The sequence below is a fragment of the Elgaria multicarinata genome, chromosome 2 (assembly GCF_023053635.1).
Source record: "Elgaria multicarinata webbii isolate HBS135686 ecotype San Diego chromosome 2, rElgMul1.1.pri, whole genome shotgun sequence".
Classification (NCBI taxonomy): Eukaryota; Metazoa; Chordata; class Lepidosauria; order Squamata; family Anguidae; genus Elgaria; species Elgaria multicarinata.
The window spans coordinates 45,814,112-45,834,415 of NC_086172.1; the positions used below are offsets into that span (position 1 = coordinate 45,814,112).

At 39.6% G+C, this 20,304-nt stretch overlaps 1 protein-coding gene across 5 annotated transcripts in view; it reads left to right on the plus strand.

The window, feature by feature from the left end:
- LOC134392268 (sodium channel protein type 1 subunit alpha) overlaps positions 1–20,304 on the plus strand; it is a 114,683-nt gene that overhangs the window by 87,829 nt on the left and 6,550 nt on the right. For all 5 annotated transcript variants that reach the window (XM_063116439.1, XM_063116436.1, XM_063116438.1 and 2 more), the window contains 7 exons: positions 169–525; positions 1,014–1,496; positions 4,254–4,371; positions 4,562–4,716; positions 6,670–6,843; positions 8,244–8,366; positions 18,890–19,171. In XM_063116439.1, the coding sequence (XP_062972509.1) occupies positions 169–525; positions 1,014–1,496; positions 4,254–4,371; positions 4,562–4,716; positions 6,670–6,843; positions 8,244–8,366; positions 18,890–19,171 (1,692 nt within the window). The remainder of the gene's footprint in view (positions 1–168; positions 526–1,013; positions 1,497–4,253; positions 4,372–4,561; positions 4,717–6,669; positions 6,844–8,243; positions 8,367–18,889; positions 19,172–20,304) is intronic.

A 20,304-nucleotide genomic window follows, 5' to 3' on the forward strand; every position in this document is an offset into this window, starting at 1 on the left:
GGCAGTGATTTTGATTTTCACCAATAGTGTTAGTTATGATTGACCGAAGCCCCATTGATTTGAATGGAACTTTCCTGCACTTAACCTTTGCTAGCATAGGCCTGGGAACTTTTGCACTAACTCATTTTCATCCTTACAGATACCCGTTGTCACTTCTTTGTGTTTCAGCTGCGAGTTTTCAAATTGGCAAAATCTTGGCCGACGCTAAATATGCTGATCAAAATTATTGGCAACTCCGTGGGTGCTTTGGGAAATCTGACCTTGGTCCTGGCCATCATTGTCTTTATTTTTGCTGTGGTTGGGATGCAGCTGTTTGGCAAAAGCTACAAGGAATGTGTGTGCAAGATTGCTGCAGACTGTGAACTCCCACGCTGGCACATGAACGACTTTTTCCACTCTTTCTTGATCGTGTTCCGAGTCCTTTGCGGAGAATGGATAGAGACCATGTGGGACTGTATGGAGGTGGCTGGACAAACCATGTGCCTTACAGTCTTCATGATGGTCATGGTGATTGGAAATCTGGTGGTATGTAACTTTTTTAAAATATATATATATTTATTCTAGATCAAAATGATGCTGAGTCTAGCAAGAAGTAAAGCAGTCTGAGCTGCTTCATCTAAACTCTTAAACATATGCTTTTCAAGGGGATTTTTTTCATATAAATATCAGACATTGTAACCAGTGTTGAATATTCATTCTAGCATTAGAAGTATTGGTAAGCAGTAACATATTTACTAGCCCACAAAAAATATTTTACCCTCTGTGCATTACAAGACATCGTGAGTGTTGCAACTGGAAATTTTTGAGCCAAACAAACCAGGATGTGTGTATGCTGCCAGCCCTTACCCACCTTCAGAATGGCATATAACGTAGCCATTCATGGATTCCTTCTAAGTTACAATGTTAGGTTTATGTACTGGGCTGTAGGTCTTTAAAATATCTCAAATACATTGTTCTAGAGCATAATGTTTACTGAGTGAAGATTTGGGTCTTTTTTACTCCCCTTTCTTTAGGTACTGAATCTATTTTTGGCCTTGCTACTGAGCTCATTTAGTGCAGACAACCTTGCTGCCACAGATGATGACAACGAAATGAACAATCTCCAGATTTCTATGGCAAGAATAGATAAAGGAATAGCCTATGCGAAAAGAAAAATTCGTGAATTCATCCAGAAATCCTTTGTTAAAAAGCAAAAAGCTTTAGATGAAATCAAACCGCTCGAAGAGCTGAACAATAAGAACAGCTGCATTTCTAACCATACCATTGAAATTTGCAAAGATCTGGATTATTTTAGGGATGGAAATGGAACCGGCACAAGCGGCATAGGCACAGGTAGCAGTGTAGAAAAATATATTGTGGATGAAAGTGATTACATGTCGTTCATAAATAATCCAAGCCTGACCGTGACTGTGCCAATCGCTGTTGGAGAATCAGATTTTGAAAATTTAAACACAGAAGAGTTTAGTAGTGAATCAGATTTGGAAGAAAGCAAAGAGGTAAGCTTTCACATACTGCTTGTCTACTTGATTTAGAGAAGAATGCTATTGCTGACTGGTGGCATTGTGGTGGGAGGACTGAAGAAAAATCATTACCTCCCATTTCTGGCACTGGAAGGGAAACATTTAAATGTGCTATGTTAATGCTTTACGGGGCTGGGGGCATGTTTGGGAGCTGGGAGGGCTTATGGCTTACTTATTCTCTGCCTGTGCACCCAAAATGCCCATTTCCCCCCTCTATGAAGGTGGAGTTACAATGTCATAGAGGAACCACTGAAGAAACCTCCATAAAGTTCTGGGTGGAGCAGTGAGGGGGACTCTGACTTTGGAAAAAGCCCTCTGAGGTCAGAGCTCTGGTTACGGCAACAGAGTGGGTCTTCTGCACAATCCTATGGCTCTGTGAACCAAGGATTTTTCTCCTAGAAAAAATCCAATAATTGTGATACGCTTCTATGTTGTTTTACAGGAATTAAGCAATTTGAGATACTTGCGTACAAAAGGATTAGAGGGATGCATGTTTAGGCAGAATCCTAAGCATGTTTAGACAGAAAAAAGTCCCACAACTCTCAGAATTCCCCAGCGAGCACTACTGGCTGGAGAATGTAGGACTTTTTTCTGTGTAAACATGCATAGGATTGCACTTTTAGAATACAAAAAGTTATCCAATGTAACAGAGAGCATCCAAAATTGAATTTTGTCATCTACTTCACTGATATTGCTACTATAAACCCAGTCCTCCTCCTTCTTCGGTTCTTCATTTTCCAATAACATATTTTATGCCATTTTCCAGTTAAATGGGTTTTGCAGAAATGGCTGTCATGATCACATCAGAAAACCGAAATAGGGCACCAGTTGAATAAGAGCCAAAAATAAACAACTTCACAGAAATATTATCCTGAGTGATGAAGGCAGATAGGCAAACCAATATAATAAAGGGAGATAGGCAAACCAGTACAATAGAAAATTACCATATACCAATGTACAAATTAAGCAAAGATGGCTAAGTGTCACACACAAAAACACGTGATAGATATTCAGCAGGTACAAGATTACATCAAAGCATGAATATTACTAAACACAAAAGAGCAAAGGTTTTTCAGATGAGCAAAAGTTTTTTGGTGGAAGAACCTTTCGATGGAATGCAGCTATCCCCCTTTTGTCACTCATTATAATATTTTTGTGCAGTTGTATGCTTTTTAGCAATTATTTTTTGGCTGTCATTATCACATCTTCGTGTAATGTTTGAAATGGTAGCAGATAGATTTCATCTGCAATTAGATTTATGTATATGGTTCATTCATAAAGCATCATGGGAGAGAATACCAAAGTTATAATTACATGTCATACGTGTGTGTTTTAAGAACATAAGAACATGAGAAGTGCCATGCTGGATCGTACCAAGGGTCCATCTAGTCCAGCAGTCTGTTCACACAGTGGCCAACCAACTGTTGACCAGGGACCAACAAGCAGGACACGGTGCAACAACACCCTCCCACCCATGTTCCCCAGCAACTGGTATAAATAGGCTTACTGCCTCTGATACTGGAGGTAGCACATAGCCATCAGGGCTAGTAGCCACTAATAGCCTTCTCCAGGAATTTATCCAACCACATTTTAAAGCCATTCAAATTGGTGGCCATCACTACATCTTGTGGTAGCAGATTCCATACTTTAGCTATGTCCCATGTGAAGAAGTACTTTTATTTGTTATGAATCTCCCACCAATCAACTTCATGGGATGACCCTGGGTTCTAGTATTTTGAGAGAGGGAGAAAAATGTCTCCTCATCCACATTCTCCACACCATGCATAATCGTGTACACCTCTATCATATCTCCCCTTAGCCTCCTTTTTCCATGCTAAACAACCCCAGATGTTCATACCATCAGCATTATCATTTAATATACTATTCAGTTAACAAAAACCCATTTAACATGTTGTGTTAAGGGTTTTCCATCTTCACCCTAGATCTAAAATGCTTGGAAATTACAGTTGTTAAGGACCACACCCTTAAGAGACATGTTATTTAGGTAATTTGGATATGGTATGGTGTCTCATGCTGTGGCGTTACCTTGAAATTGGGTGCCTGTCAGTGGCACAGTGGTGAACCTAAGTCCCAGGTTTGCCTGTTTCCTGGGCCAGATCTACACCAAGCAGGATATGACACTTTGAAAACATTTTGCAAACTGTATATGGAGTGTGTCCTGGGCCCCAACAGTTGTCAATACCGTTATAAACTGTTTTAAAGCAGTAATGTAGATCCTGCCCTGGAATAAACACATGGATTCTATGCAACTGAAACTATCATGCACTGAAGCTACCATTTCATGTTACAAACATCTAACTGGCAACCAATACCATCCACATAGAATTATAGAGCTGGGAGGAACCTTGAAGGTCAACTAGTCCAATGAAAGCTACAATCATGCTACAGTACTACTAGGGCTAAGTACATACTAGACCTTCCTCCCGAACGGACACAACAGGCAGCTTCTCAAAATATGCTGTACAAATGGAGAAATTGGCTGGTAAAGTTTAATGCCAGCAAAGTCTATGAGAAAGAAAACAGACAATTCCTGTCAAACTGCTGGAGGTCACTCATCAAACTTTAAATGAGCTATTTCCTACCCTTTCTATCTCAAAGTAGAGGTACAACTACACTTCACTATTTAAACGAGAACTATCACTATTTTCTGTCTCAATGGTCTTTTCCCCCCAGCTTAAATTCATTAACTATAATAAAACATTTCTTTAACAGAAGCTAACTACATCTAGTTCATCTGAAGGAAGCACCGTTGATATTGGACTTCCTGCGGAAGAGCAACCGGAAGCAGAACCGGAGGAAGCGCTTGAACCCGAAGCTTGTTTTACGGAAGGTCAGGGGAGACGATATGAAACATCTGATGACTTTTGCTAGGCTTCTGTTGCGTTTGATTGCTTTAAAGAAATGTAAACCAAATCTTGTGGGAAGATGATGATGATGATGATTCAGATGTGACTGTGCAAAATGCGAAACAAAATTACCTTTTTCTCTTCTGCCTTCTCAAAATGTAATATATATTTTAGGTTGCGTGCAAAGGTTCAAGTGCTGTCAAGTTAGTGTAGAAGAGGGGAGAGGAAAACTATGGTGGAATCTCAGGAAAACTTGTTTCCGAATCGTTGAACACAACTGGTTTGAAACCTTCATTGTCTTTATGATTCTTCTTAGCAGTGGTGCTCTGGTAAGTGAAAACAGGAAATGCATTTTTTAAAAAATAAATGGTTTTTTTAAAAATAAACACTTTTTTGCATTGTGTGGGCAGCGCTTAACTGGGTCCAGCTGGTGAAGGGATGAGAACAAATAGATACACGGGCATAGCTGGGATAATAAATTGGCCACAACTTTTATTGATTCACTGAACAGGCGTGGCGGAAGCATAGGGCGTGGATCCTGTAATCGGCCCACCCGCCTGCTGACCGATTCCTCTGGCCCGCATGCCAGGAGCACCGGTGGTGGTTGGAAGGGCCAGGGACACACCACGGCACAGACCGCTAATGTAAACTCCTTGCTACCACCATGGAAGTGGCCAGCTCGCAGCCCCCATGCTGGTCTGGTCTTGGTGCCACATTCCCAAGATCTCTTACGGGAATCCTCACCATGGGGGAGCAGGGAGCCCAATCTCGCTCCCCCTCACCAATGGATCCAGCCCAATGCCTATCGCGCCTACGTAAGTTGTGACAAATGTTATCAAATGAATTTACTGATAGTCCGGATCAACTTATTTACAATGGAATTAATCTTGCAATAGGGAAGGCAAAAAACCCTGCACAGTCCTTGCCAATTGGTGTGCACGTAAATTTCCTTCCCGGCCCCATTAACTGGCAACTACTTCTGCCACGGCAAGACACCTTACTACCAGGAGTGGGTGGTGGGCGGGGCAGCCAGCAACTGCAATCCTGGAGCCGCATGGGAGGTTCGCCTTTGGGAGCCTCAGGTTGAACTGGAGGCAGAACAAAGGAGCGATCTCACTTTGCTGGGTCTGCCTCTTTGGCCCCACCCCATCATTGTGCTGATTGGCTCAGCAGTCCCCACCAACAGCTGCTGCTGCTGGGGCTGTGCTGCCTCTCTTTACCTGCCCTTCTCACTTTGCTGCCAGCCTGCTCACCACCGCAATTCATCACTTCCTGTTAAGGGCGGGACCTCGGCTTGTCAGTGCAAAACATTGCATTCGCACTTCAAAAACAATGTCTAAAATTATGAAAACTTTGAAATGTAATTTAGAAACTGGGAAAGCTTCTGAACCTGTTCCAAATCATCTCTAGGGTCCATGAGATACCTTACACAAACAGATCGTTTCATAATGATTTTTTAACTAGGAACTGAAGTGGTGCCCTAATATTAGAGCCACTGACAGAGCAAGAGAAGAATTAGTACCATGAGTTACCTAACTGGTAGTACAGGAGAGGCAGGAAATCAGTTGTATTATTTAGACATGCTTCGGTCCACACAGTCTTACAGTGTGTAAGATATTAGCCTCTGCTGGCTATGTTTTCTTTTTATAAAGAATGGGGTGAGGTGCGAGGCTGCAGTTGCTGTGCCTCAGGGTTGAATCCAGTTGACATCTCTCCCCTGATGGATTGTGGTTTGCTTAGTGGACATTTCTGTCAGCAGTTCTGGGAGTGAGGCATTTTGGGGGGATTTCTCTTCACCCCTGGAGCTACCTGCACCACCTCCCACACTATTCCAAAGGGTCCACAGATCCCCGGAGCAGATTTTGAGAGGAATTGGGGGCTTTGCCTCCCTCCTTATTCCACTGATGGGAGCCTCCACTGGATCAAAGATATTGTCAACTATTACAAAAACACTGAGGAAGTTGTGGTGGTGATGATGATGATGATCATCATCATCATCATCATCGTCATCCCACCTTTTGCCCAATACTGGGCCTAAGATGACATATCAGTATTATGAAAATTCCTGTAGGGGTTATGAAAGAGTACCATGCTTCTTTCTTGTGTGAAGAAATAATCTGTGTTAAAGAAATAAGCATAATAGATGGAATGCACGTCATTTTCCTGTAGCTGGAACAGCTTCTGTAAAGGAGCTTTCACAAAAGTAGAAGAAAGCTGAATTAAAGGGATTTCTACCAGTTCTTCTACCTTAATAAAAATTAACTATTGTGAACTATTTACAGGCATTTGAAGACATATACATTGAACAGAGGAAAACTATCAAGACCATGCTGGAATATGCTGACAAGGTCTTCACATACATCTTCATTCTTGAGATGCTTCTGAAGTGGGTAGCATATGGATATCAAACGTACTTCACTAATGCCTGGTGTTGGCTGGATTTCCTGATTGTTGATGTATGTACCCTATTGTCTTAAGTATTTCTACATCCATGTGGGACCTGCAACAAAATCTTGCAGTGTGGAGTGTTCCAGCTGTACTCCATTACCCCATTTTCTCTCTTCAGCAATTAATCAGCATGCTCGTTGGGCAGTTTTGGGGTACCCCACTCTCAAGTTTTCCACCCTAAAGATGTCTTGTACTTTGGCAAACCTTGGGATTCACTCAAGCAGGCTGATATCTCCCTCCTGTGAAGAGGTGGTGATGTTCTGGCTTTGTAGGGATTCACAATTGAGAAATGAGGTCACTATTAGTATATAAGATTCCTTTTATTAGGCCCTCTTAAATTGTCAATAGAGATTTTTTTTCTTTTTAAGCCTCATTTTGTTGTTCATTTTGATCATCAACAACATATGGTGCGTCCCACAATCCCTCTTCAAAGGCTGATTCCACTTTAGTGTCTGGCACTCAATCAATTTTCAAAAAAATAGGTCCCACTTCATGGATACATTCCCATTAAAGTTATGTGGATAGCTAGTTTCCTTATAACATTTCCAAGTAGAAAGGCTCAAAAATAATTCTGTGCCTGGCAAATACTGCCTTGGAAGAAGCCCTTAGTAAGTAAAATATTGTGGTTAAACTTTATAGTATATACTTTATCAGCATTATATTAACATGATTCCCAATTAGAGATCTATTAGTGTAGATTTTATAGCATACTTGGTGCTGAGAACCTCCATCAGCTATTATGAACACAAATCACAGCATTTCCAATGCCCTGTTGCCTTTATCATTAAAATCTTGTATGGTGGTAGAGTCGAAGTTAAGTCCCAAGGGGATTTTAATGATATTTAAATCAGATAGTCTATTTATTTATTTGCAATATTTCTATACCGTTCCATAACTAAAACAAATTAAGAGATTGTGTGTGAGTGCATGAGTGTGTGTATCCGTATGTATATATACACATACGCATTTATGATTTCTGAAAAAGCATCCTAAGCCCTGTGGGATGTGGATAATTCTCTGCAGATTATTAACTGCAGATAAAGATTTGCCCAGTTTTAGGGCCTTTGTGTTCTGAACCATCACCTTATATTCTGATGTTCCTGCAATACAGTGAAGGTGTGTGTTTTCACTGACTTTTTTAGTTTTGAAGGGGTTTGACCATATATAGTCTCCAGACTGAATTGTGGAAGCCATTTTGGCCACTGTGATCCACTCACTGAGCTTTCATGAGTGGAGCTGATGTATAAAGGATGACTTGATGACCTTTGGATTGTTTCGAGCCCTGGGATTCCTCCAGAATAAACGTTCTTGAAAGTACCAATTCCTCCTAGAATTTTATTTATTAAAGACTAGAAGTCTTTAAGCATAATGTGACGCCAAGGGTTGATTTTGTTTTTGTTTTTCACAGGTATCTTTGGTTAGCTTAACAGCAAATGCATTGGGTTATTCAGAACTTGGTGCCATTAAGTCCCTTAGGACACTGAGAGCTTTGAGACCTTTGAGAGCCTTATCAAGATTTGAAGGGATGAGGGTAAGATGAAATGAGAGAAAAGCTGCTCATAAATAAAATGCATGCCTAAATATAAGGAATGTTTCATGCATGTCATATAAGGAATGATAAATACATGCAGAAATGCTGCCCTTTCATTCTATTGCATATTTATTAATAATAGATACGCAAAAGGCTTCATTAGCTAACCTTAAGCCTTTATTCAATACCACATACTAGCTGTATGCATTTATATTACTTTACTTTCTAGCCAATTTGAGGAGTTTGCCATAAGTGTATTTCAGCAGATTTGCTAATAGTGATTTGAAAGGTGAGTAGATGTAATTTGCTCCTGCGGACAAATAAAATATTTTTACTTTAGGAACCTAGCTTATGCCACACAATGGTTTAAAAGAGTGTACTGCTCTCATAAATTCAGATCTCTGTGTTCCTCTTAGTATTTAACTTAATGGGAAAACTGTGCTCCCACCAAAATTAATAGTTACACAGGCTTCAGTTTAGGTTTTCATTCAGTAGGTCAAATTTGATTACAATCACGTCTCCAAATAGGAGCATGTCTCCATTTTTCACACTGAACTATTTAAACATACGGGCATAGAAAGACAATTATAACTACAAACTATGTAGACAGTTCAGTAACCTTTAACTCATTAATCCCATTAATTGAACTAAACCTGTTTAAATGGCTAATTAACCAGACAATTCCGTTGATTCTTTTTTTCACAATAGCTAATAATTTCCAACACAGTTAAATAATTCCAGCAAATCCCCAGCATTATTTATATAAATCAACCAATATTCTAAATTTGCTTTCTGAAGTAAGTCAGGAACATTGCTCAGAAAAGTTCCCTGATTTCTATATCCCTGATTTCTTCTTTTTGTTACAGTTAATGGGTAAATTTGTAAACTCCAAAGACTTAGTTGAAAAAAATAATTTACCTTTGTATACCTCCTGATCCAAACTGCATGATGTTCACAAACCTGTTATTTTTAGAGAATGCTTTTTGCCACTTCATGGAAACATAAGAGGAAACAGCTTTTAAATAATCATAAAAAGAAACCTTTCTAGTGAGATGGACAGCTGATAAACATGCTGTCAATAGTTCTTAGGTGTAAACCCACACCAGTACCTACCATGAAATGAAATTCAGATGATTGGAGCTCAGTTCCTCAAATTGTATCCATCAGGTTGCATATCTTTTCTTCAAAATTTCTACGAGGAAATATTGTAAATTGAAACTGACTCGATACATGGATTTCAGGTGCATCTAACCACCCCTTAATTTCAACAAATCCCTTTAAGCAAGAAATTCATGAATTGAGAAGTCAGCAGTGGAATAGGGTAAGAGCTGGTCAATTCCTGTAGTGTTCACGAACATTCATTCAGTTTTCAACTGACTGTTTGGTTTATCCATGTTCATACTTCTTTTTATTTACTATTCATGAACATTCTTGCAAATATGTTTTGTTGGCACAAATGTTTGGGGAACTGTTGTCCTTTCTACTCCTTCCTAAATAACCTTCAAGAACGGCAATGATGCTAAATGTTCATGTAATATGAGTACCAAGAATATGGCAATCTGAAAAATTATTTCAATTCACATCTGGTTCATAAGAAAAAAAATATTATACTTGGTTTCATCTTCCCATTCACTATTTCCGTTGCAACATTTCTGGTTAATACTAAACAGAAGGAACCAAGGAATCATGTGTACACAATGGTATCAGTTATTCACCATTTCTGCATTTTCCTGCACTTTAAAATGTTTATCTCATTGAGCTAAGGAGCAAAAGAAATAACACCTGACTCTGGTGGACCAATAACACAAAGTCAATAATAAACAGATTAGCCCATGAATAAAGTGTGCAAACAAGTAAAAGATGTTTGTCCAAAATTTAGAAAGACTACGCATTCACAGAAATCAGTGTCTGTCTGTTAATGAATGATTCGTGAACAGGAAAATAACTCATATATAAAACATTGAAACACATAACTGACCAGCTCTCAATGGAGTCACTAATGTGTTATGAAAGTTGTTTCATTTCAGCAACTTCATTCTGGGGGAAATGACAAAGGCAGAATTAGGTTGGTGGCAGACAATTACCTCTTTGCAAATCGTTATTACCTCTTTGCTTTCTTCAAGAGGAGCAGTGGTTCAATGACATATGCTCTATATTACTGGGCTTTAGCTATTACCAGTGCATTAGCAGATGGTGCCCATTAGGATGCTTCATGAAAGTTGTTGTGTAATAACATATTTATGTATTAGGCATGGGTGGTTTTCCATGAGATCTTTATTCTGGGAAAATAGGGACCCCAAAAAACTCTCCCTTTGGGACCTTCACTCCCATTACGTATCATAATATCATCTTGTTCTAGCATGCAATGTACAGAGACTGGTGCTGGATCGGGGCTATGAGAGCTCTGATTCCGTGGGAGCCTAAGAGCCAAATAGGGCAGGAGGACATTACAGACCGAAGATTGGCAGGCAGGAGTTCTGCAAGCCAGGTGTTGCCCACCTTGAGTTTATTCTTTGCAACTTTTGAGTTTGGGAAATGTCAAATTACTCTAAAGATAATTCATAGCAATGAAAACTATTACACAATTAAGCAGCAATTAAGCACTGAAAACCATTACCCTCATAAACAAGACAATTAATATTGAAAGTGCTTGTTGTCAGATTCTGAGTTTGCGATAATAAGAACCATTCAAACTTAAATGAAATTGAGGTATAGTCATTGTGCTATAAAACGTATTTGTTTTCATTTAATTAATTGCTGGAATGTGCCATACAAATTTTAAAGAACCTTTTCAATCTTTTTCCATGCCATCAAAACCTAGATTTTGATCTGTTGGTTCCCAAGTATCAAGCTTCGGTTTTCACATATTTGCATACTTATATTTAAATGTGGAGCTTCAAATTAATTTCATATGATTTCTCTGTTCAAAACTGGTAAAATTATTTGTACACAGAAGACAAAGCCAAGACCTAAGGACAATGTAAGTCTGTGAAATGTTACTCAACTGTTTTAAAACTCAAATACTAGCCCATTATAGACAAGGAAAAAATTTCACCAAAGTAGAATAAATTCAAGTCTATCATTCTGAGAACTGTTTTAACATATTTAAAAGTAAATTTAAATGATCTTTACTCCACATAGGTGCTGGAAGGCAAAGTAAATAACCACTTTCATTTGAATTAAATCTGCTACAGATTGAGAGCTATATTCTAATCTTGGTGCATGTAGGTATATTCTTATAACTACTTGCAAAAAGAGATTTGAATATACCCATTGCTTTATACTTCTCATTTTTAATACTTCCTGTAATGTAATGCATTTGCAGTAGTTCAAAGTATGTATGTTATTGTAAATGTACAAAAATCAATATTCATTGCTTTGCTAAATTTAGAGGATTGATTTCTGTAGCAATAAAGCATGTGTTTATGTGTAAACTCACTGGAAGAGAGCATGTTATGCCGTGCTTGATATATTTCTCTTAGAGGAGTAAAACAAAAGGGGAGTTTTTAAGAATTAATCCACCTTGCAGTTTTAGTTTTGCATGACTTACGCACATTTCTGGCTGATTGCTTTAAATTTTATCATATTTCAAATTTCCAGTCCAGTTTCTCAGGTAGCAACATTAAAAAGAAATTGTTATCCTGAACATTATTCTATATAATTCAACATATATATTTTAAATGCCTCTTATATCGATGCATTGACAATTCAATTTACAATTGACAGCATCCTAAAATTATTTTAAATGTTTACAGGTCCAGGTATTAAATTATTTGTGTGTAGCTAATTTATTTGTTATGAGTGACATGAACCACTAAGTCCTCCCTTCAGTCCCTTATTATGTTTCACAGCATGATTGTTTCATACTGCTTTCACCCCTTAATTGTTTCACACTACAACAGGGGCATAATGATATGAAGGAGGAGAAACATAATTTGAATATTAAACTCATGCTGGGTACAGACAGCATGATAACCAATGGTGGTTTAAGTAGTCAGCTGTCAGTTGAGTGGTCAACAGTTGGTTATTGTGTTGTCTGTCAGGCAAAAACTACACCGCAGTTGACTATTTCCCCAAAATAACCAACTGAGATAACCAACGCTCTGCAGCATGTTGTCTGTCGGGCTCAGTGGACTGTTTTGCAAGGTTGAGTGGACTATTTTTGTGGCTACAGAGTTCCCAGTCAAGAGTGGCAAAAACCACTCCATCTGCTCTGCTACAGCCAGCACAACTCGCAGAGGCTTCTGGGATAGTACCGGGAGGACTGAGAGCAGGGAGAGGGGCTGGGGCAGTGTCAGTCAAATGCTGGGTTGACTATTAGTCCACTCAACACCAGCCCCAATCACTCCACAGTTGTGTAGGAACATGTTATGTGGGGAGTACCCACAAAATAACCAACTGTGAGTTGACTATTAACCCACCATTGGCTAAAGTGTTGTCTGAACGCAGCCTCAGTGGGAGCAAAGGTACTCTTGCACATATGGAAAGCATCTTCATCTCATGGAAGGGCAGTTTAATACCCCACATTAGAGTGCTGTGCAAGAAAAGTGAAATTAAGGCAGCAATGCTACACTATACTTACCAGAGAGTATGACCCATTAAAACCAGTGGGGTTTCCTTCTGAGTAAATAGGCATAGGATTGTGTATACTTACTCAGATCCCTCTGTGTTCAGTGGGACTTACTTCCAGGTAAAGGTACATAGGATTGTACTCCGATTTCGTGTATGTTCCTCCCTTTGCATAAGAACTTAGCAAGCAGAAGCATGAGAACTGTTATAGAACCTAATAATTATTGCACTGTGTGAACTGTTGTACAAGCTTTTGCAGAACAGCAGCAGTGGTTGTCTTCCTGATGCTGTCTGTTATTTGGATCCAACCCAATGTTACTATAGAAAGACTTCTGTATCTATTGTTTTAGTAAAAAAAAAACTTCCTCTGGCAAATTAAATATCTGATTCCTTTCAGACACATTTTCTCAGGAACTTGGTCTATGCAAAAAGTATTTTCAAAAGGATGAATGATATGTACTGAAATTAGACACATGTTGGATCCAAATTTAGACATACTTAAAATAGACTAATTGAAATCAGTGGGACTTAATGATTAATGTCAGCCCCATTGATTTCAGTGGATCTACTCACAAAATACTTTTTTCAATCAATACGTCTGCATTTACTAGGGAGTACACCCCACTGAGCTCAGTGAAACTTACTTTTGAGTAAACGTGTTTACTCATTGCAGTTATCCCTTCCACATTCCAGTATAATTTACTTAAGTCATTGCCTGGTTTCAGCACAAAGTAGTGACCAGATTTCCATGCCACCTCACTCCATTCCACACACACACAGGTTTTCTGTCCCCATCCCATCAATGAGCATTCCGTGTCAACTGAGCATTCTCAGTCGCCAATGACATGTTTGGGGGAGGTTTGGGGACCGTTTGGGAGGTATTTCTCCAAATCTTAGGTTTCTCAAAGCCTGATGTCCCCTCCTTTGTGCATGGCTGGTGCCATCTTGGCTACATATGGACTTACATGTGGAGAATGAGTTCACTGTCAGAATATAGAATTCTATTCACTTACCAGGCAGGCAAAGGAAAGACATATGACCTTGCCACGACTCTATTCAAGGCTTAGAAGAGCTAAACACAAGCCCTTATCTTAGAAGGCACAGCCTGCTTGCAAGAACACATGGCCCACAATCGCTGACAGTCTAGGACTACTGCCAGCTGCACTTCTTATGAACTTAAAATAGAGTAGTTGGAATGCAGGAGACATGGCAGTTTCCAAAATAACTGCAGATTATGCCTACGGGGAAAGTCAGGGTGGGAGAAGGATACTCCATGACTAAACAGTTTTGTGAAAAAGAACATAATGCTGTAAAATGATTAACTGGGCTTGAAGCAAGCTAATTTTGAAGATGGAAGAAGGGGGATGGAAGAATTTCATAGGCAGCTGTATGAGCTCTAAGGCAAGGGTGGGCAGAAAGTAGATCTCCAGATGTTTTGGACTTTAACTTCCAGCATTGCTGACCATTGGCCATGTGGCAGTGGCTTCTGGGAGTTGGAGTCCAAAACATCTGAAGATCTAGATTTTTCTCATCCCTGCTCTACGGGGCCCAACCAGTCATAACCTCTGTTTAAATAAATAAGAACACACCATAGAACTTACAAACGTAATAACAAATAGAACATGGAGCCCAGATAAAACCTGTGTTTTTCCTAGTTTACTTTTAATACTATTTCCAATATCCACCTGTACTAGATTGCCCTGTTACATTACATACATCTTCCCTTCATGTCTATGTTGAAAGAAAAGATATATTCTGTCCAAACTGGTAGATACAGATTTATAACCTACTTTTCTGCACAATAATCACAATACATTCCAATTCTTCAGATACAGAAAGTGTTTCTGGCAATATTCATAATTGTCAGTCTTTTAAAGGCATTAAGGCTACAGTCTTAGTAAGTGTGTATAGGATTGCACTTTAAGGAATGTCATGGAAGCGTATCCTCAACCAAAATCCCATACATGTTAAACACGTGTTTGTTTTTTTAATAAGACAGCCCAAGTGGCTTACTAAGATTAACATTTTCACTCAGCCATCAAACCTATTTAGGTAGTACAGTTATTATCTGGCCCATTTGAAAATGATCTGAATCAAGCTGAACCTCACTAGATAGTTGAATATGGGCAGTAGCCTTTTCTGCCCCCACCCTGACAAATCCAACCTACTGGTTCATATGGAAAGTTCAGGATTTTCCTCAAAAAGAAAACAACATCAGAGGCTGGAAATAGATGCACTCTCTGGCTCTGTAGAAGGTTCCTCAATCCTGCTATGATTGTTCCTGTCAGGTTTCCCGGACCCTCAGGCAATCACACATTCTACGAAACTGACGTGGTGGTACACCCAAATCAGTGAGAATTCTTTATTACAGGAAATCTCACGGCAAAAGCTTAATGGTTACACGCTTCAGAAATTGTATAGCTGATGGACAGTAGCTATAGGCTCCAAGAAATTTCAGAACAGTCAAAAGGTAATCACTACAACAGTGACTGAGATCTGCACGGTTCTGAACACAAGGGAAGGGTCAATCCATAGTGGGGATCCAAGGAGTGGGGATTTCCTGGCAAGATCTATGAAAAGTCTCACAGTACTTTTTATGGAAAATCCTTAGCAACCCAAAGTTCCAAGTAGGAGAGCCCATGTGCAGGGTGCCTTCAGATCCCCAGAGGATGATGGATCCAAACAGAGAGGGCTTTGAGCAATGCAGACAAGATGTTCCTAGCAAAAGCTCTTTGCCTTTGCATCAGCTTAAAAGGGAAGGTGTGACTTTAAGACACTTCCTCTGGACCATTTGACAGACCAGGGCTTTTGGCTTTTTTGCAAGGCCCCTGTGCAAACTGAGTGTCACTACTCAACCCTCCAGGATGATGCCTCAATCTGGGTGACCCTTCTGCAAAGCCCCTCTCCTCCTCTGTCAGGTACTCACTGGGAGCTACCAGCCTCCCAAAGCCAAGCCAGTAGGTGATCTGCTCTGAGAACACTGACAGAGATAAGTTCATACACTTTCTGACATAACACAGGCTGAATAGGCCCAAACTCTTCCAGACTACTGATAATCAAATCTTAGCTATAAAGTACAAGGCCCGCTGCAGTGCTGAAACTGTTCCATGTTAGTTCCATAAGTAATACAATGCTGATGATAATCACAATCTCTTAAGACTTGCAAATGTGGTTGCTTCCTCCCCTGATGCTGACTGGTTTTGGAAAGGCCACCCTTTGTTTTCCTACTTCTCAGGATTGGAAAACAAAAAGAGAGTGAACCTGGGAAGGATTTGGATCAAGGAAGGTTCATGTACAGTTTTGATGGTGTTCTCTGTGCATTCCGTGTACAGAAGCTAACTGAACTGGAGGCGGATTCTCACTTCAACTGTGCTGATGGTTTACTGTTTACCACCGCACCAGAGGACAGCAAGCTCATTTAGAGGCCTAGGACAGGCTGCATGGTGTACACAGTCCTATCCTCCAAGAGAAAGGAAAAGCCAAGGGCTCAGGAGTGATAGCTTAGGGGGCTGCTGCTGCTGCCCCTTAGCATCTTCTGCCTGAGGCAGTTGCCTCATGCTGCCCAATAGAAGGGCCAGCCCTGACTGTGAAGGGAAAAATTAGAAACAGTAGGAAATTCTTCCAAAGGTCCTTCACTAAATGGCTACAAATTCTGGCTTTGGCATTCAAAGGAATGTAATAATGTGGAGGTGAACTGCAGCGTTTCCAAACAGCACCACTTCCAGCATGCTGGCAGCTCAGTTCCTCTGGTGTTTCCTTTGCCGTCAAGCACAATCAAACAGGTTCGGGAACAGGACAGATTTTAACACTGCCACTAATACAGTCTCTTTTGATGCATTCTACTGCCTTTCAGCCCCGAAGTACATTCCCATGGTAGTTAACAGTCTTGTCCGTCTTTTAATCTGCTAGCAAGGACTGTTATGAATGCCTGCCAGTTCCTTTGCTGTACAGGGGTGGGAGGTGGGTGTTTCTCCTCAGATGAACACTTCTTCTAGGGTAGTGGATGGCTCTGGGAAGTAGTGCCTCTCAGCATAACATGAGAAACAATATATTCATTATTCCAAGAAATCATGGATGGGAATTTCCCTAGGATTAATGTTCATATTTACTAATGCAGTTTCAGGCTTCTGTATGCATATCCCCGCCTGGATGGAAACCCTAAATGGGCCCTGCATGCACAGTTCTTAATCCAACAGTTCAGACTCTGCATGCAGAGCCCTTTTAAAAAGTTAAAATTCCACCAACCGGAAAAGTGGTGGTAGTGATGGGGATTCAGGCTTCCCTGCCAAAAAACTAATTAGTGGAATTTAGCTTTTAGAAAAGAGTTCCACAAATACAGTTCTGGTTGCTCAGTCTATACCATTTTGGATAAGAGCCATGCTATTTAATATAGAAAAGAAAGTATATTTCTTGTTTAAATATTGATGCCCTCCCACCATCAAGCATTGCAGCAACTTTAGGTAGGACAGCAACCTTGGGTTGGATCCAAAGGAGCCCTTCCGTTCACAGAAGTAGTCCTTCATGTAACAGAAGGGCCTTTGTTTCAGCAGAGGTTTCCACTAAAACAGGTGTGGACAACTTGTGGTTCTCCAGATGTTGTCGGCCTGCAACTCCCATCAGCCCTCACCATTGTCTATGCTGGCCAGGATTGGTGGGAGACCTAGTCCAACAGTAACTGGAGAGCCACAAATTGCTCACTCCTATACTAACAGAAGGAGATAAGGTGATTTGCACTGATTCTCCCTCCCTGTAGCAACCTGCGTGCCTCCAGGAGCTGCACGGAGAATCAATTTAAATCCTCCTTTTCCATTAGCGGGCACAAGGCGCACCCTTCCCATGAGTAGAACTTGGTTTATGGGATCTTAGGGCAGAATCCAATGGGGTGCTCATGCCCCTGCCAATTCTTTTCTGCCCTGCTGATATCCTTTCTCAAGCAGTGGGTCTCATCAATTTCATTGCACAAGTGGGACCCACAGCTTACAAGAAAGAGATTTATTGCTTCCTAGGGGAAGCTTTGAGCCACTTATGCGGCTCTGTATTTCTCTAATAAATAGGGATTCTGTCCTTAAGATCCAAAATCTTGTGTTTCTTGATTCTGTTCCCCCGCCCCCCAGCGATGTTTTATTAGATAAACTATTTATTTAATAAATAGGGATTCTGCCCTTAGGATCCAACATCTTGATGTTTTTTTTTGATAGCATTCCTTCCCAGCTATGTTTTATCACATAAATTTACAACAGTATTGCAGTTAAGGAGTAGGGCAATATCTATTTATTCTTGTTTGAATGTTTTTGATTCTTTAACTAAACACTTCCCTCTATTGATTTGTAAAATTTTAAATTAAAGAAGCACACCATTTAATTGAAAATAGATTAATTGAAAATAGATTAATAAAGACTGGAGCTTGAAATAAACTATGTGATTATTTAGATAAGCACATACTGCAAAATTGTCTGGCTTTCTTATGCAAAGAAATTAATCTTTGTAATAATGCATGATTAAATGTACTCAGGATATGTACTTTTTTTTTACTTGTTTCTCTTAATAACATTCTTGACATACGTATTTTTAGTTTTAGAGATAGTATACAATTATTTCAGTTTATAAGGAATAATTTGTTTCCTTTTTATATTTTGATTTTCTGTATCAGTATTTTAACACATATCTCTTTTTTTACAGATCAGCAATCTTCATGTTACTATTATCAGGTTTTTTTTAATTTTTGCTTTTATTTAGATATTTTAGTTTTCTCATCTTTGTTGTCTTGTTGAATATGTGTGAAAATTTAAATGTAAAAATTATAGTGACTGTTGCAATCAAAATTATGATTAGCTGTTTTAGAGTTAGCCTTATTTTAAACGTAGAACAACTGAGGATTGGTGCAACAGAATAATTGCATTACTGCTACAAATTTTCTTACACTGTTTTCTTTTCCTCCTGTATTTGTATACTAGGTGGTTGTGAATGCCCTTCTAGGAGCAATTCCATCCATTATGAATGTGCTTCTCGTATGTCTTATATTCTGGCTAATTTTCAGCATCATGGGAGTAAACCTGTTTGCTGGCAAATTCTACCACTGTATTAACACAACTACTGGTGAAATGTTCACAATCGATGAAGTTAACAATAAGACTCAGTGTGAGGAACTCATAGAAGCAAATGCAACAGCGAGATGGAAAAATGTGAAAGTTAATTTTGATAATGTAGGATTTGGATATCTCTCTTTACTGCAAGTAGTAAGTGAATACCCTTTACAGGTTTCTTGTTAGTGTTTACTAAAAAGTTAGTTCAGGGTTTTGGTTTTTTAGGTTTGTCACTTATAGTCCAATCTGATGCATGTTTCCCTGGACCTAAGATCCACTAATTTCCCTACTGATTGTGGCTAGGATCGCAGCCTTAAGCATATGGCTGAGTTATAGCAATGCACATAAAGTGTATGTACACCTGTTTTGTTAGCTTGTAAGAGGTTGTATTCTACTCCAACTCTGTTACTTTCAATTTGAATAGGTTCACGATTTTAGCCTGTGATATTAAGAGCAGGAGGACCATGTAACTCGCCTTGGGTTCCTCGCAAGGGGGGGGGGGAAGCGGGATATAAATATAATAATAAACTAATAAATAGGAAGATTTTGACACGGCCACTGCATTGGCTGAGTTGTTTTGGATACTATGGGCATATCACGGAGAATAGTAGGTATACCTAACTTTCATTGAAATCAGTAGGACTTCTGAACCCAGTGAAAGACTCATGTCCCGTTGCTTTTAATGGCAGCATGCTTAAAGGAAGGCAATTATTACATCCTTCTTTTCTTTTTTCTTTTGGTGGTTCTGGTGACACCTATTAGACCCAAGTAAACTTAACTAGACACAGCCAGCTAAATATTTTACTTCACCAAGGAGCAGTGACTAAGCAGGCTGAATAGTCTTGCCTGAGGGTAGAGATAAATGGATGTGACCTCTGCTCAAGGAAGTTTCTGTGGTACATGAGACAAGAATGAAGGTTCTTAGGAGAGAAAGGGGGAAATAAAATATTAGAAGGCAATCAGGTCAGACAATCTCTTGTTGAATTTGCTAGAGCATGTTTGCCATAAATTGGACTTGTTAAATCATGTAAGAATCCCCTTTGCACTCAATTTTATTCTTTTTTTAACTATGCATTTTCTGTATTGATTTCCCCTAATCTACCAAAATCCATAGCTGCCAAGTCAATGTATTTACACTGTATTGATGCTGTGTCCAGTAGTCAGGACCTAGGCCTAATCTACACCAAGCAGGATATGAAAGGAGTATGAAAGCAGTATATAAGAGGCAGGAGCCACACTACTGCTTTATAGTGGTGTTGAAATGCACTGACAACTGTTGGGGCCCA